Source organism: Arvicanthis niloticus, chromosome 1 (assembly GCF_011762505.2).
Source record: "Arvicanthis niloticus isolate mArvNil1 chromosome 1, mArvNil1.pat.X, whole genome shotgun sequence".
Lineage (NCBI taxonomy): Eukaryota > Metazoa > Chordata > Mammalia > Rodentia > Muridae > Arvicanthis > Arvicanthis niloticus.
This window is the reverse complement of record NC_047658.1, coordinates 57,258,429-57,276,076: the sequence shown is the minus strand read 5'-3', so window position 1 is coordinate 57,276,076 and position 17,648 is coordinate 57,258,429. Positions and strand designations below refer to the sequence as shown.

Sequence of the window (17,648 nt, the reverse complement as noted above, 5' to 3'; positions counted from 1 at the left end):
AGGGTTACAAATAGTACCAGAAAAGTTACAATTACAAGATCCATATACTTATTTAGGATTTCAGATTAATGGTCCATGTATTATTAATAGTAAGGCCACCTTGAGGACTGATTCCCTTAAGACACTTAATGATTTTCAAAAACTATTGGGAGACATTAATTGGCTACAACCATATTTGAAACTCATGACAGAAGAATTGAAGCCTCTGTTTGATATTCTCAAAAGAGATCCTGACCCTATGTCTGACAGGGCTCTATCAGAGGAGGGTAGAAAAGCCTTACAAAAGGTTGGGAGTGCTATTTCATCCTAATATGTAACTCTTATTAATTATTCTAAGCCTTTATATTTTCTTATTTTTAACACTGAACTAACTCCTACTGCAGTTTTTGGCAAACTGTACCCATATTATGTGTTCATCTTCCCCCATCCCCTAAAAAGGTTCTTTATACTATGTGGCTATAGCTGATATGATTATGTTAGGCAGATATAACAGTCAAAAATATTTTGGAAAAGATCTTGATGTCATAGTACAACCCTATACAAGGCATCAGGTTGATTGGCTTATGTTGAGTTCTGAAGTTTGGCCTATTGGATGTGCCTCATTTGCTGGTCAGATAGATAATCGTTATCTGCCAGATAAATTGGTTCAGTTTTGTAATCACTATGCATTTGCTTTTCCGTCTTTTACTGCACATGCACCTATGAAGGAAGCATTGCTAGTTTTCACTGATGGTTCCTCATCAGGAACAGCCACTTATGCCTTTAAAGAACAAGTAATCTCCTTTGCTACATTATCTGTGTCAGCTCAATTGGTTGAGTTACATGCTGTTATTGCTGTGTTTCAAGCATCTCCAAATTAAACAATTAATATTTACACAGATAGCCTATATGTAGTTCAATCTATCCCTTTGTTAGAAACTGCTGCATAAATAAAGCATTCCTCAGAAGCAGCCGATTTGTTTTTACAGTGCCAAAAATTAATTTTGAGGAGAACATGTAAATTCTTTATAGGACACCTGAGAGCCCATACTGGGCTACCAGGTCCTCTCTCTGAAGGAAACACCAATTCAGATCTAGCCACTAGTGTAACTGCAGTGATGTTATCAGATCCGCCATCTAACTTGCATCAAGCCATAAAAGCTCATGAGTTACTTTACCTTAATTCTAAAACTTTAAAAGTCATGTTTAAAATTACCAGAGAACAAGCTAGACAAATTGTCAAACAATGTCAATCATGTGTTACACTTTTACCAGTTCCTCATTTGGGTGTAAATCCAAAGAGACTGATACCAAACAGTCTCTGGCAAATGGATGTTGCTCATTATAATAAATTTAGAAATAAAAAATATATAATGTATGTGTATACAGTGGTTTCATTTATGTGACATTACAAACTGGAGAAGCAAACAAACATGTGATCACTCATATGCTTGCTACAATTGCTACATTGGGTGTGCCTAAACATATAAAGACTGACAATGGCCCAGGATATACAAGCTCCAGTTTCCACCAATTTTGTGAAAACTTGAGAATACTACATAAAACGTGCATTCCATATAATTCACAGGGACAAGGAATGATAGAAAGGAAACATGAAACCATTAAATGTCAATTCAAAAAAAATCAAAAATGGGGAATGGTACCCTACCAAGGGATCCCCCAGAAATATCCTTCATCACACACTCTTTATTTTTTAAACTTTTTAACTTTGAATTCTGAAGGAAAATCTGCTGCAGATAGATTCTGGCATCCTGATACCAAAAAGAATTTTGCAACAGTCCTCTGGAAAGACACATTAACTGGAACCTGAATGGGTCAGATCCAGTGCTTATTTGGGGGAAGAGGTTCTGTTTGCATATATTTCCAAAGGCCAGATGCCTCATGCTTACTGCCAGAGAGACTGAATAAACAAATATACAATAATAACAAATCCAGGGAGGACCCCCTGACAAGCATATTTTTTCTTTGCAGGAAACATGAAGATGTTTAACAATTGCCTTCAAACTGGAACAGATCAACCAGCAAACCTGACTTGGGAAGTTCTCAGTGTGGAATAAGACATCACTACCTGTACCTCCAGGGTGGCACTTTTGGACTCTTGATTCCATAACTTAGGATTTAATGGGGTACATTGTTAAGACCCAGGAGAAAACCCACTACCACAGTTGTTATAGTTGTTTCTTGGGTTTAGGATTGACTGAGGTAGAACAGGGATTTCTTTACTTGTTTTGTTAAGATCAAAGCTACGATTGCTCAGTTCTGTACTTCTATAGATTTAGATTTTAAAAGAATGGAATCTGCTATATTGCATTTGTAAAATTCATTATTCTCCTTAGCTGAAATAGTGCTATATTTTAACTTCTCCAACAGAGGACATTGTATGATGCCCTTAAAAAAGAGTGTTGCTTTTATACCAACTATTCAGACATTGTTAAGTCTCTTGTCTCTCAGGTTCATGCTGTTCAACAGATTGATGGCTTTTGTATGACAACAGATAAATGCTATTCAAATGAAACCCATACAGGTCCATTATTACAGGCTGGAAGTAGGGGACTCTAAAACATCTGTCATCAAGACTGATGAGAATTAACCCCTAACTTACATGCTAAGCCGGATAGTCAATGACGGGTAAGATAATATCTCAAGACCCTTGCCCCTAACTGGGAGGCCTCACCATCCTAAGACAGGAGCTCAACCAATGGCTGTTGAGTATCCAAAGACAGAAAAGGGAGGCTGGGGTCCTTTGTTCCAAACTAAGACAGGCACAGCTTCTGTAAGTTTTCCCAGCCTTCCTTTTTGAAAAAAAAAATTTAAAAGGTGATTCTGTTGGGAGCCATCTCATAGCAGAAAGCGGCTATAATCTTTGCAACAATCTGGAGCAATATACCCTGACAAGAGACATGTTTTCAACAACCTACAACAGCTGAGCACACTCTCATAAACATCTTGCTTTGTTTAGTGCTCCCAGCTGCAAGGCGCACATGGTAAAGTGTCTTCAGCTGTATTCCCCTGCTTGTACTTTTATATACCCAGGTTTCCTTTTAATAAAGAGATTTGATCAGACCCTCTGTCTTGTTTCTATTCTTTGCATCTCTTTCCCCTCCATCCTGATTCTCTCTCTTGCTAGACCCTGACCTGCAGCAGCTGGGGACAGGACTTCAAAGCATCATTATTTACTGATGATATGGTTGTAAACACATGTGTCCCTAATAGAAAACTCCTGCAGCTGATAGAATTTATCAGCAAATTGGTTGGATACAAGAGTCACACACACACACACACACACACACACACACACACACAATTAGAAGGTTCCCAATATACAAATGACAAATTGATTGAAGAAGAAATTAGAGAAAAAACACCCTTCATAATAAACTCAAATAAAATAAAATATCTTATGGAATTTATGACTAAACAAATAAAAGAGTACTATTAGAAAAATATAAACCCCAAAACTTTGAAGGAAGTAATTTAAATAGTATCAGAAGATAGAAAAATCTCCCAATGTCTTAGATCAGTTGAATGACATAGTAAAATAGTCATCCTTCCAACTTCAACATATGTATTCAACCAATCCCATCAAAATGTCAACATAAATTTTTATAGACCTTGATAAAACATCTCCTAATCTTCAACAATAACAAAATTGCTGGGTGAATCACTATTCTTGATTTCAAGTTGTACTATAGAATTAAAGTACTATTGGCATAAAACTAGGCACATTGATCAATGGAATGGAATTGAAAAGGAGAGATAAATTCACATACCTATGGTCCCTTGGTATTGCATAATGAACCCAGAAATACACTCTTGCATGGGGCAAGTCATCTTTAAGTAATTGTGTGGGTTAAACTGGATGTCTGTATGTAGAATATAAATAGATCTCTCTTTATTTCCATACACAATTCTCCTGTCTAATTTGATCAAAGACCTTAACATAAAATTAGACCTATTGTACCTGAGTGTAAGAGAATGGTCAAAAGAATATATTGAGCAAAGACATGGCTTTCTGAACAAAAGAACATTAGGGCAGGCACTAACACCAACAACTTATAATGGGTCATTATGTAATTGAACATCTTTTTTTTTTTTTTTTAAAGCAAAGGACACCAAAAAATTAAAAAATAACACAGCCTAAACATTGGTAAATCTTTTAACCCCATTTTTATTCAAAGGAAGGCTAATATGCAAAATATAGATTTTTTTTCAGAAAACTAAATAAGAAGCAATACAGTTTAAAATTTAGATACAGAATTAAATGGAGAATTCTAAAAAAGAGGAGTCTCAAAGGTGTTTGAAACACTTAAAGAGACTATCATCATCCTCAGCCATTATGGGAATACAATTTAAATTCATCTTTGAGATTCCACTTGGTGAAGACCTACAAAGGCTTCTTGTTAGATGCTTAAATTTTTGTGACTCTCATGGGAGATTCCTGCTTAACTGAAATGGAAGAATATGTTGTTTTCTGCTGTTTTGCATTCCCTCTGTATTTTTCAACTTTTCCTATCCTATTCTGAAGGGAGGCACATGATAAAGATGTCTAATTTAGACTTTCTCTGCATGCCTGACTAAGGGCCTATACACCTGTTCCTATCTGCTACTTAGAAAAGCTTCTCTGCTGATGCTGGGATCAGGCACTGATCTAACAATATAATATATTGTTTTATTTTTATATATAAATTAGGAATCATTCTTTAAATTTTTTAGGGAACAGTGCTATTTGGGATTTTCTAATTCTCTGGAATATCCATTGTCCAGGTTATGAACATCTAAATAGGTTTGGATATGGACTCCTTGTAGAGTAGGAAACAAATCAATCATTGGTTGGTCATTCAACATGTTATGTGCTACCATTATTTCAGTACATCTTGCAAGCTGGTCATAGTGTAGGTGAAAGGTTTAGTGGATATTTTAACATCTGTGTTTATCTTTGCATAGACTATAGTATAAGACTTCTAGCCCATACCAACTACACCTTTCCATATTCAATAATTAGAGTCAACATTGTCATCAGCGATAGGGTCATGATATCAAGTTTTATATGGTTCTATTTTGATCAAGCATCAACATGGGTTGTTTACAAGTTTTCTTGTCAACTGCTTAGTCAATAAGTCAACCAATTTTAACACAGCACTCTACTTTCCTGGTTGCCAAAGTGCACAATTTGTTGTCTCCATTAGTAGAAGTGTTCATAAGGACCATCCTCATAGATTCCAAAACTTTCTACTGAACTATATTTTTACATGGTCAACCAAATACCTTTAAATTCCAACTGTTCACTCTTCACTCTCCTTCCATAACCCACAACAGACAACTTGCTCTTCTGTCTTCTTCTGCCCTCAACAACAAAATAGATCTATTCCCTCATCCCAGTAAGATTAATGCCTTAGTGCCTCAGACCTCTTCATTATCTAGCCTTTCTGAGTCAGTGCATTGTTTTTATTTATCATTTGTTAACAGCTAATATCAACTTTTGAATGAAAAATACTATATCTGTTTTCTAGATATGGGTTATCAGGATGATTTTTTTTAGTTCCATTCATTTGTCAGAAAATTTCATTGTGTCATTTTGTTTTTAACAACTGAGTAATACTATATTGTATAAATGTAGGCTATTTTCTTTATGCAGGCTTCAGTTGAAGTAAACCTACTTGTTTTCAGTTTCTGGTTATTTTGACTATAAACACAAAAACATAGTTGAAAAATTGTCCTTGTGGTATGAGAGAGTAGTAGGCAAATATACAAAAGTTGTATAGCTGGGTTTGGCAATAGAGTTATTACCAGTTTTCTGAGAAATAGCCTTGTTTCTTTCATAGTTGTTTTATAACTTTGTATTCCTATCAGCAATGGAGATATGTTCCCTTTGCTCCACATGCTTCATTACATAAACTGCTATTGAATGTGTTGTTGAATTTAGCTGTTTGAAAAAGAAAAACATACTTCAATTAGGTGGGAATCTCCCATGAGAGTCACAAAAATTAAAGCATCTAGGAAGAAGCCTAGTAGGTCTGCACCGGGTCCTTTGCAAATATGGTATGGCAGTTAGCTTGAGTTTCAGTGGAATGCTTAACAGTGGGAGCAGGTTATCTTTGCCTGTTTGCTGGCCTTTGAAACTCATTTTCTCCTACTGGGTTGTCTTGTCCATCATTGATATGATTACCCTTGGCTTGTCTTATTGTATCTTCTTTTGTCCTGTTTGGCTATTTTTTTTGGAGGCCCACACTTTTCTGGAAATAATATACAGGGGGAATGGTGCTTGGAGAGAGGGTTGTAAGCAGAAGCCAAGAGTAGAGGGATTGGAAACATGGCTGGAGTGCTGTACAAAAGAAGTCTCTACTTAAAAAAAAAAGAAGAAAAAAAAAAGAAAAGAAAAACACATGGGAGCAAGGCAAATTTAATAATACTTATTTTAGTGTCCTGTATTCAACTAGTGCAAAAGTCAATACATTTAATCATTGATTTGATTTTGATACATTTATAGAATATCATTTGACTTAAAGTTTTATTATTATGTTTATGTATTACTCTAATTAAGTGGTTTCACTTTCTGAACATAAAATATAAGGGGAACAGTTTCAGAGAGAGGGACTTGGGAGTAAGCCTAGGATAATAGGCTAGAAAATGTGGCTGGATATACTGTATGAGAGAAGACTTTATTTGCAATGTCCTAATGGACTACTACTTTGAAAAATCAATTTCAAAGCTTTTATTAACCCAATGTAGATATCACTGCCTTTTAAACTGTGCATCCTAGATACGAATCTTAGAATAAAAGTTGTTATTTAGAGTTCCAAGTATTGGACTACAAACACATCAGTGAACCACATGAAAATTGAAAATGTAAACTGTCAATGATACTATTGATCTACAATAGGACAATACAAAAATGTATACTTCAAAAACAACAGAACATCAATTAACATCTAGTGATTGTTAGAAAATTCAAAAATGCAAATTATCTATATCTTCAATAAACTTGAAACATAACACAATAAGAAATGCATAATCCTTAATACTCTGAAGAAATATTATTTTCATTGCCTCTAGAATTATGAAACAAATTATAGTCCAAGAGACATCAAGTCAGTGTTACTGATTTTTTTTTTACTTTTACTTATTTTTCCCTTTCCACAAAGGACTTATGAGAACTATGTGCATATTTTAGTTATAAGCAGTTTTATTATTTTGAGAAAACATACCCTTACCTGTCAAGTTAGAAATTTCATTTTCAGGGCAGGGGTAACAATCAAAACAGCAGACTGCTTTTCCCTTCTGAAAGTATTTTCTGAGTCCTGGTCTGCAAGGCACACTACATTTAGAGGCTAGTGTCTGAAGAAAAGCAGATAAATTATAGAAATAAACAGTTTAACTATGTGTCAAAGACTGCATTGATTAACAAGAGAAGGCCACAGAAAGATCTCCCTTTACACACCATGTCATGTAGTAAAGCAAAATTACACTGTTCTGTTTTTAATGATAAAATTTTATGAATATATGGTGATTTTTATATTGTGAAACACAGGAAAGTGAGTAAGAGAGATCAAATGATGGAGAGAGAGAATTGAGGATGGTGGAAGTCAATGAATGAGGAAATATTAAATTTTTTTATTCTATAATAAAACAAAAGTAGTAAAGATTTTAGGTAGTTTTGCTTCATGCAAAGCATTAAAATTAAAACTAACTTACCCGCTTGATATCTGTAGCCCACTCTATCATTTCATCAGACACAAACAGTTGTTCTCCACTTGGAAAATGACCAAAAAATCTTCCTATTTTCATTTTAAGCCCATATTGTTTTATGAAATCCATAATATAAAAAATATCATAGTCAGTACCCAGTTTTCTATCTTGGTTCATGTTTACTAGGTCTCCAACAGGGTTTACAAATTGTATGGTCTTCAGAAAAGAGAACATCTAAAACATATTTGTTATTTTAGTTTTAACAACCATACACATTAACACAGAAATTATAAAGTTTGAAATGTCACTCAAATTATCCACTCCTAAAACCCACCTTTATCAGAAGTATTCAGTGCTTAAAAAGTAAAATATATTCCAAATACATTTAAAGTTTCACTTTGCTGTAGAAATACCATTTTTCCCACTGTATTTAATGCCATAATACATGCACACATGAGTTTTATGTTTGGAGAATAGTGATAAATTATCTGTTTTTCTACCAACTGTATTGTTTGATCATAACATAGAGGAACTAAAAACTCAATTGTTCAAAATATGGAAAAAAACTTGAAATTATTTGAGGTCTATTCATTACCTTAATTAGAAACTTTTTCTTCAAATAAAAGACAAGTCATTTTCTTAACTTCATTTACTAATTTCATGAGAAAAAATTTAAAAGGATAAAATCATGAGATGGATATATGATTGAAATATCAGGCGAAAGTTCATGATATAGATTGTGAAATGCTGACTTGATGCTAAGTTATTGTCTGTCACATAAATTATGAAATTAATATTATAAGCCTCTTATGCAGTGGTGAAGTGTTGAAACACATGCACTTCAGATAAAGTTTGCATATATAAATGGATTTTGACTTTATGGTTCCCATTATGAATGTGATCTCTATGTTATATATGGCACACGGTGTAAGAATTATTACCTTCCAGGAGTTAAATTCCAGTAAGTTTCCATCATTCTCTGAGCATGTGTCTACTTCTTGAAGATGCATCTCATGAAGTGAGTGGGCCACTGCATACACAGCATTGTATAAGGTGAAACATGTTTCACTCATAGACATTCCAAGGGGTGGCACAAAAATCCATTTAAATAGGGTTTTGGTTGGACAGTCCTTCAGTGTTTTACAATTAGGTGGTGGCAATGAACACTTAAAGTAAGTCCACCACAGTTTAGCAAAAGAAATGTCATTACTATAGTTAGAAGGATGCACTGTCTGCATAAATTGTTTAAAACCAGACATCTCAGACTGCTGATGTGAAAAAATAAGTGTCCCATGCATGGAGTTAAGCACAAAATCTCCTGTCATTGTGATCATATCAAATTGTGACACACTGACCCAGAGTCTCTGAATATTTTTAGATTTCCATAATATGAAGTTAAATTGTACAGGAGATTCTTTATCCCCATAGACAATCACAACTTTTGCTGATGACATTATGATTTGGTGATAATATTTAATAATCATTTTAAAGTATAATATCTTATCGTATGTAATAATTGTGACAAATGCTAAGCAGACAGTGTTTCTTTTCATTTCTGTTCTTAATTCAGAAAGGAATTGAATTCCATGGTCATCATCTGTAATGATTAGTCCTACCCAGTTCCAACTGAAGTGAACTGCTAGGGACACCATAGCTAGTGGTAGAGATATGTCTTTGGGAGACATCTGGTAGAGATGAGGAAACTGTTCCTGGTCACTTAGAAGGAGATGAAAATAGCCACAGTAAATCTGAAAGATATTGACCATAAGCATCACTATAAAGAAACAGAATCCACAGGGCTCAGTCTAAGATCTAAGTGTGTTAGAGTACATGCTAGCAGTGTGATAAAGAGTGGATTCTACATCTCATTATTCAAATTTTATCCAACTTCTTGTGAATTGCTATACAATACAGATAAATTAAATGTTCTGGTAAAACATTTCATATTATGTTGTCTCTTCTGACCATTTGTAATAAAGTTGTTTTGTTTGCCAAAGAAAGTATCTAACTTTTGTATTTGATAGATCAGAATAGTTATAAATGAATTCTCTGCCTTTTAGTAAGCCTTGGTACTCAAAAACTAAGACTGTGGTAAGATAGTATTTCATTAAACATAAAGCTTCGTGATTTACCTCTGGAGTTCTGGAGAAGTATAGGATTGGTCCAAGTTTGTAAGATGTTATCCATAGAGGTCCTGTAAGTACAATTAAATATCTTCTCTGATTTTTACAGTAGTAATTAGGAATAATTTCCTTTTTATTAAAGAAAAAAACTTTTTTCAAATTATCCGCAATTAGGTTACATTGAATGTTAACTAGTAGGGAAATGTTGGGTAAAATATAAATGTTCCTATTGATTTCTTCAATGGCAAAATAAACAGAGGAAATCAAGTGGATGGCCTTAGGTGTCACCCTGAAAACAGAGCACAGCAATCATAGAGGATATGGGTTGTAGTTGTGCTTATCTTAAATAAAACTCAGTGTGGTTTATGCAAAGAATTCTTGGATCTTTGTGACACATATGTTGACAAAGTTTCTTATTGTGTTGTATTAAAATGTGAGATGTTCAAAATAATTTAACAATATGAATTTTTTAATTTGGTGATTTGAATTTTATTTACTTCTGTTATGAAGTCTTGAGTCTAATATATATATATACAAATGTATTAAGCATTTACAGAATTTTTTCTTATCTTCTTTTGACCTTTTATTTAACTGTGTTCTACAGTTAGACACAATGTGCTTTTTTGATTTTTTAATAAAATTTTTAAAATATAAATTTTATATTAACAGGATTCTGTCATTTTAGAAATTTTCTATAGTTCCATCTTGTTTTTCTTGAACACAGTGAAATATTTGTATGTCATTCATTTATTTGTAAAGATTTCTGAGTCAACATTGCATCAATGCATGCTTTCATTTTATAACTCTTATACTTAACTTGTGGGAAAATAATGAGAATTATCTGCTATCTACAATGTTACACTTCTTTACAGAATCAAAGTTAAAAAATCATGGCCCTTCATAACAGAAAAAAAAAATAGTTAGCCAAATTTTTCTGTGTCAACAATTGCCAAAATCTAAAGAATTCATAGGTAATGCAAATACCACAATAATTCTTATACTCTTTTTCTCATTCCTCACAGTTCATCCCTTCTAATTTTCTATTTGAGATTGTACAAAATTTGGTGCTATAAAATTGGTTGTAACTACAACATTTCACTGTTTAGATTTAGCTCCTCTCACTCCACATATTACTCTGAGGTTGTACAAATTCATTCTTTCTCTAGAATCACTGGCTATCGCATAACTGGCATTGGGTTTTATTTGGTTGAGACTTGTCCAGATATGTTCTGTTTCTAATATGTTCATTTTAACTTCTCTATTTTATTAAACATATTTTAACTGGATATATCTGTTTTGATATTTTTTATACAGTTTGATAATCTTATTTAACAATTATATATCACTTCAGTCTATTTGTACATAAGCATTTTTGGTTTTGCCTCATCTGTATTTGCTGACATGCTTTGTGACTGCAGTAAATTTTTATGTAACTGGATATAAGTTTTGGATCTTAAGTTGGTATTGAAAGGACTAAAATTTTTATGTTTTTTTTATTATTTACTACTTCTTATTTTTAATCATTTTAAAAATCTTATTTCGTTATTTACTGGATATTTTCTTTCATTCAGAAATACCTGAAAATGTGCCATACTTTTTAAGGAGACTCTCATTCTGTACTGGAGACAAATATGCATTTTGAAAAATGACTTATCCAATTAATCTACATCAATTGCTCAAGTATGAAGGTTTAATATGTCAACTAATATAGAATTTTCTTTACAAACAACTGTTTAGAAGTTAAAAATTAGAAAAGAAGAAAAAATCTTAAATAATGAAATAACTGGTAGGAATATCACCATTTCTGAGCTCATTTTGTGCTACACACGTCCATTAATAAAATTCCCTAAAAAGGGCTAGTGGTTGATCAATAGAATGTAACTGAAGATCTAAAAACAAACATATAATTTTGGACAGGTGATTTTTTTGATAATAAATCCAGAATACTGCACTAAAATATAGAAACTGTCTTGAATAATAGTACAGGTCTAACTGTATGGCTTTATTGAGAAGAATAAAGTTATATCATTGTTTAAAATTGTGAAGAAATCTCAACTCTAAATTTTGTATCGCCACTGGGGATACAAAAATGCACTGGTGATACAGTTCCAAGAGTATAGTGAATATCAAGTACATGAACAATGTAAGATAAACTCAGTGATATTTTGGAAGTTTTTTGTCCCATTATAGTTTCAAGTGATAAACTTTTGAAGTGTGCAGTTCTTTAGTGTTTATGTTATAACCTTTTAAATTTTCTTTTTATGGGCTTCTTGTTTGTAAAGATGCATATGTCTATTTTTTATTTGTATATAAGTGTGTTTCTCTTGCTTTTTGTTATTGCAAAGGCTTTTTTCTGTATGTTTTAATGTTTTTATATTCTGAAATATTTTTTATCCTATTTTATACTATTCTGTATGTGATGAGTTTTTAATGGGTAAAGTGAATGATGTGAGGAGGTAATTAGTAAATAGTCTTTCAGTATTTGAGGGAGGTAAATTAACTATTTGAGTATATTATAATAAAAATGTACTTTATATAAACGATGTTGGAAAAATAAATGTGATTTATGCTGTAAATTTAGATGGATTTGGGAAATAGTTTGCTTAGTGTAAATAAGCATAATAGGGTACAAGACATAATTTTGAGTATATTAAAATCTCAAATGTACAAGTATGGAACAGAAAGTAGATTTCAGAATAGAGTAGGTATGGTTGATAAAAGATAAAAAGTTGTGAATACAGAATTCATGGTTTCCAATAAAGTCTTGTATTTTAATATTGACGGTGTTGTTGGACACACACACACACGCACACACAAACACACATACACATGTTGCATTCACACTTTAAGGACATGGATTATAAATTAAATATGTACAAAACCTAAATTGAAAAAGTAATCTTCTAAATCAAATTAGCTACAATAAAATTTGTGTTTAAATTTTTTCAACTATGTACTTAAATTTACATTATCCTTTTATTATACAATCACTCTATAGTCAATGTTTTCTATATAAAATATTTAATGATTTTAATTTTTAAAAATATTGTTGGTTTTGTTTTTCCATCATCAATGAAGACACATTTTCTAATCTGCCTTGTGAGTGTCTACTTATGAGCTCTGAGTTTTCTTTTAATCTGTGAAAAAGTTGGAGTTTATCTGATGAGTATTTCCTGTTCAGTGGAACACAATGTCCTCTACTTCTAAGTATAAAAGTAAAGTGACATTTTGAGTTTTCAAACTTAAAGGCTCTATGTAGTTATTAGCACCTTATTATTCCATATAAACCCACTACATACACATATGAGATATAATGTACTTCATATATATCTGTGCATAGAATACGATTAAAACATAAATGGATATAGGCAATGGATAGATGCTGAATGCAGTAAAATGCTGAATGAAAAAGAATTTTTAAAGCTGTATCCCCTTGGTAGTTAAGCCTCATGTAATGGACGGCCATATGTATAAGTTCATATCTGCAGTGCAAGTTAAACTTGTTTAGCTTTTTAAAAGATTGCACACAATATCATGGGGGAATGAAGAAATCTGGAAGAATTATTTGAAGGGATTAAATATGTTCATAATGCATTCTCTTCTATCCTAAAATCAGTAATATACTTTTTAAAAAAGGTACCACAAGGTAGGGTACTTGTGGGAGAAAAATAGAAAATCATTTATGCATTGTTTAAAGACAATCATTTGAATTATTCTGAGTTACTGTAAATAACTCTGTAAATGTGCATCAAAGAAAAAATAACTATCATATGATGCACATCTAATACTTATCAGTACTATAGATGAGTTAATTTAAAAAGCATCCCAGGGATGCAAAATGTATTCATAATATGAAAATTCACTGATGTAATCTACCATAAAAAATTCACATGATCATCTCAGATGCTAAAAAGGTATTGGACAAACACAATACCCCTTCATTTTAAAAGTGTTGGAGAGATTATGTGTTCAAGGACTATACCTAATCACAATAAAAACAATATACAAGGTCCTTAGATAAAATGTCCAAGAGTGAGTAGAAGGAAATTATAGAATCCATCTCTAGTAGAAAGCCAGGGCATAATGTGAACATTTGGGGTTTCTATCCCACAGTCAAAATTCAGACTCTGAAATGTTTCTATCAAAAACAAACAAACAAACAAACAAACAAAAAACCCCTGCAGTGACAAAAATGGAGAAAAGACTGAGAAAAAGGAGATCCAGTGACCACCCCAAATTAGGCTCCATCTTAAAGGATACTCAAAGGCCTGACACTGTTACTGATGCTATGGTGTTCTCTGAGAGGCCCAATAAGCAGCAGACTGAAACACATGCAGATACCTACACCCAACTATTGTATTGAATTTGAGGATCCCTGTGGTTTAATAGAAAAAACTTGCAAGAACCTTAGGAGGAGGGCAACACAATAGGGAGACCATCAGTCTCAAGTAACCTGGATGCATAGATGGCTCATTTAGTCTCAAAAAGGCAACATACATTAACATCACATAAAACCATAAGATGGAAATTGGCATATAAAGGAAATCTCTCTAAAAACAAGGTCAATAGTGTAATTCATTCATTCAGCATCTAACTAGATTTTGATTTAAAAAATCACAATAAACAAGCAACACATTAAAAGCAACATAACTAGGGAAATGACCAGCCATGAAACATAAAATAAATATTAATTATGTTCTAGAGAAGGACAGCCAGAATGCACATAGGATCTTATCTATTACTAAGCATCCCTGGAATGCTTTATGTTAATTTATCCATAAATGAAAGATGTACTTACAGTTTGTCTAGATTCTCACTGAAGTAATCATTCTTCACATAGCCATGCTTTGTATAAATGGAAAAGAAACAATCAGCATCTTTGTCTCCTAGATAATTTTCTGTATCTTTTATTCTCCAAAAGCACCTGGGGTCACTCAAAAAGCAAAAAAGAAAGGAAAGCTTCAGAGTCAAAAAGACAATGATCAAAGAGAACATCTTTGCCATGTCATCAAGATAGGTGACTGAGCAAAATGATGCATGGAGAATATGGTGGGCAGGATCTTGTATATTGAATTTTTATGAACACATCCAGGTGTCACTTTTTATTACTGTAGTTACTATTAAAGAACATATGAACTTCTTAACAGTATTTACTTTTCAGTTCACTGTTTGCCTTTGGAGGATTCTGAAGCACTCTCTGGCCTAGGGCTCTACATCTGAGATCCTATGGTGAGGTGAAAAATAGGAGAAATAATTTTGGTCATGATTATTCTTCAATGTATCCCTTATGATTACATTTCTGTAAATAGATATAAATGCTACAGAATGATTCCTTTTGGGAATATTATTTCACAAGCCTACTTCATCAACATAGTTTTCTGACATCATTGGTAATAGGTCACTTTGATTACATAGGTTATTCCAATGAGTTTTATAAGGAATTATGTCAATGAATTCAACTGAATCCAATTGACCTCAATAATAAAACGATTAATAAAGTAAGCAATAATTTTATGCATCTTCAACACTTGTAGACATTAACTTTCTGTCTGTTTTTTGTTCCTTGCATTTATTATGAATTGAATTATATTAGAACATGGTCATGGAAAATGAATTTGGAATTAATGTTATTCATAAATTGTTAACAAAAACAGATTAAATGATAAATCCAAAGCAATCAAGATTTTTTATTTCATTTTTAATTAATGGGCAGGTTAAATAACAAGCTGAGTGCACATAGTATTATGTGCACTGTCTTAAGTGACCTCAAGTTGTATTAACCTTAGTTGTGATGTTGAATAAGAAGTCAATTCTATTAATATGCAAGAGTGATTTCCATAATTATGTGTCATTACAATGCACAGATTCTTGGATAATTTTGTTTGACTTACAATTTAAAGTCAGTTCTAAACATTCTTTGTTATTCATCATCTGTAGTGATTTCTTTTATGGACGGTTTCTGATGGAAATACATATATATTACACAGCACAAACTATCTCTGCCAAGCAAAATCTTCAAATTTCATCAAACAAGAAAAAAATAACCTGATTGTATGTGGCTGGGCATATAACTCAGTGCTCATGTTTATTATTAATATCTTTTGTAAGAATGCATTTTCAAAAAAATTGTTGTTATTCAGTTTAGTGTTTTTTGTTGCCATTGAAATATATGGGCAAGAATGTCATATGTTAAAAACTTTTATGTTCTACTTTTTAGTTCTTTGATAGTCTTTAGTTTTACAAGTCATTTTTATCATAATGCCAGCATTCTCTAACTCTTTTATTCTTCCATTCACTACTCACACAACTGTGTGTCTTTTCTTAAGACCTTCAAGACTAATTTTTGATGTCAAAATCATATTGGAACAGTTGATCTTCCTAAGAAGTATGTTCAACTTGTCACATTATTGACTCTCATTTAAAAAGAAAAAGTTTGCTGGGCAGTGGTGGCGCAAGCCTTTAATCCCAGCACTTGGGAGGCAGAGGCAGGCGGATTTCTGAATTCGAGGCCAGCCTGGTCTACAGAGTGAGTTCCAGGACAGCCAGGGCTACACAGAGAAACCCTGTCTCAAAAAACAAAAACAAACAAAAACAAACCAAAAAGAACCAAAAACAAAAAGAAAAAGTTTTTTTAATTTATTTTACAGGAGCTAAAACTTCCATTCACTGATACAAGTGGAGAAGTTGTATGTGCATCTTTTATCTTCATATTTGTGTGTAATCTCTCTTTGGCTAGCAAGGTGTTGTATTTCTTGTTTCAGTCCCTGGGAGTTGGTACATGCTCTGCTGTGTTCAGAACTTTGTTTCCTTCTAATCAACTACCACTTCTAGCACTTATATTTATTTAGTCTGTTCATATTACTGCGATCCTTTTGCCCTGAAGAACATGTATTAAATATGATTCCTTCCGTTTAACACGTCATGTAGCTTCCTATTTTTTATCCTTCAGCCCATGCATTTCTCTGTGTTAACAACTGTATTAAAAAATCACATGCTGATTTCATATTGATTCTGTTAGGCTGTATCTTTTTATTGGTGCAATTAAATCTATTAGTGCTGAGATATTAATGATCAGTGTGTACTTCCCTTGTTTTTGATGCTAAGGGATTACTTATTTCCTGTATTTTTTTGGATGTTGTTATTCACCTTGTGTTGAAGTTTTCATTTTAGTATTTTCTGTAGGGCTAGATTTGTATATAGATATTATTTAAATTTGGATCTCTCTTAAAATGTCTTGCTTTCTCTATCTATGTTGATTGAGAGTTTTGCTGATTGACATTGAAGTAGTTTAGGTTAGCATCTTTGGTTTTTTAGAGGTTGCAAGAAATCTCACTAGGCCCTCCTAGCTTATAGAGTCTCTTTTGAAAAATGTCGTGAAATTCTGACACATCTACCTTTACCTGCTACCTGCCTATTCCCATGGCCAATTTTAATATTCTTTCTTTTGTTTTATTATTATGTGTTCTGATTAATATATTGTGTGGGAATTTTCTTGCATGTTTATAGGCATGTCTTTCTTTAGATTGGAAAGTTTTCTTCCAAGTTTATGTTGAAATTATTTTTGGGCCTTATAATTGGGATGTTCACATTCTTATCTTTATATTATTCTTAGGTTAGTTATTTTTATGTTTTCACAGACTTCCTAGATGTTTTGTGCTAAGAATTTTTTAGATTTAACATTTTCTTTGGCTGATATTTTAATTTCTTCTTTTGTCTTCAATGTCTGGGAATTTCTCCTATATCTGCTGTATACTGTTAGTAATGCTTGCATCTGTTGTTCCTCTTCTCTTTGTTATGTTTTCCATCTCCAGCATTTGCTCAGTTTATGCTTTTTTTGTT

General features: G+C 32.6%; 1 protein-coding gene across 1 annotated transcript in view; it reads right to left on the bottom strand.

Annotated features, from left to right (window-relative positions):
• Nucleotides 1-14,858, bottom strand: part of LOC117720904 (vomeronasal type-2 receptor 116-like) — a 32,490-nt gene extending 17,632 nt beyond the window's left edge. The window contains exons 1-5 of the mRNA XM_034519618.2: nucleotides 14,608-14,858; nucleotides 9,819-10,098; nucleotides 8,628-9,434; nucleotides 7,693-7,920; nucleotides 7,212-7,335 (exon numbers count right to left, since the gene is read on the bottom strand). Of these exons, the coding sequence (XP_034375509.1) occupies nucleotides 7,212-7,335; nucleotides 7,693-7,920; nucleotides 8,628-9,434; nucleotides 9,819-10,098; nucleotides 14,608-14,813 (1,645 nt within the window). The 5' untranslated portion in view covers nucleotides 14,814-14,858. The remainder of the gene's footprint in view (nucleotides 1-7,211; nucleotides 7,336-7,692; nucleotides 7,921-8,627; nucleotides 9,435-9,818; nucleotides 10,099-14,607) is intronic.
• Between the last annotated feature and the right edge of the window lie 2,790 nt (nucleotides 14,859-17,648).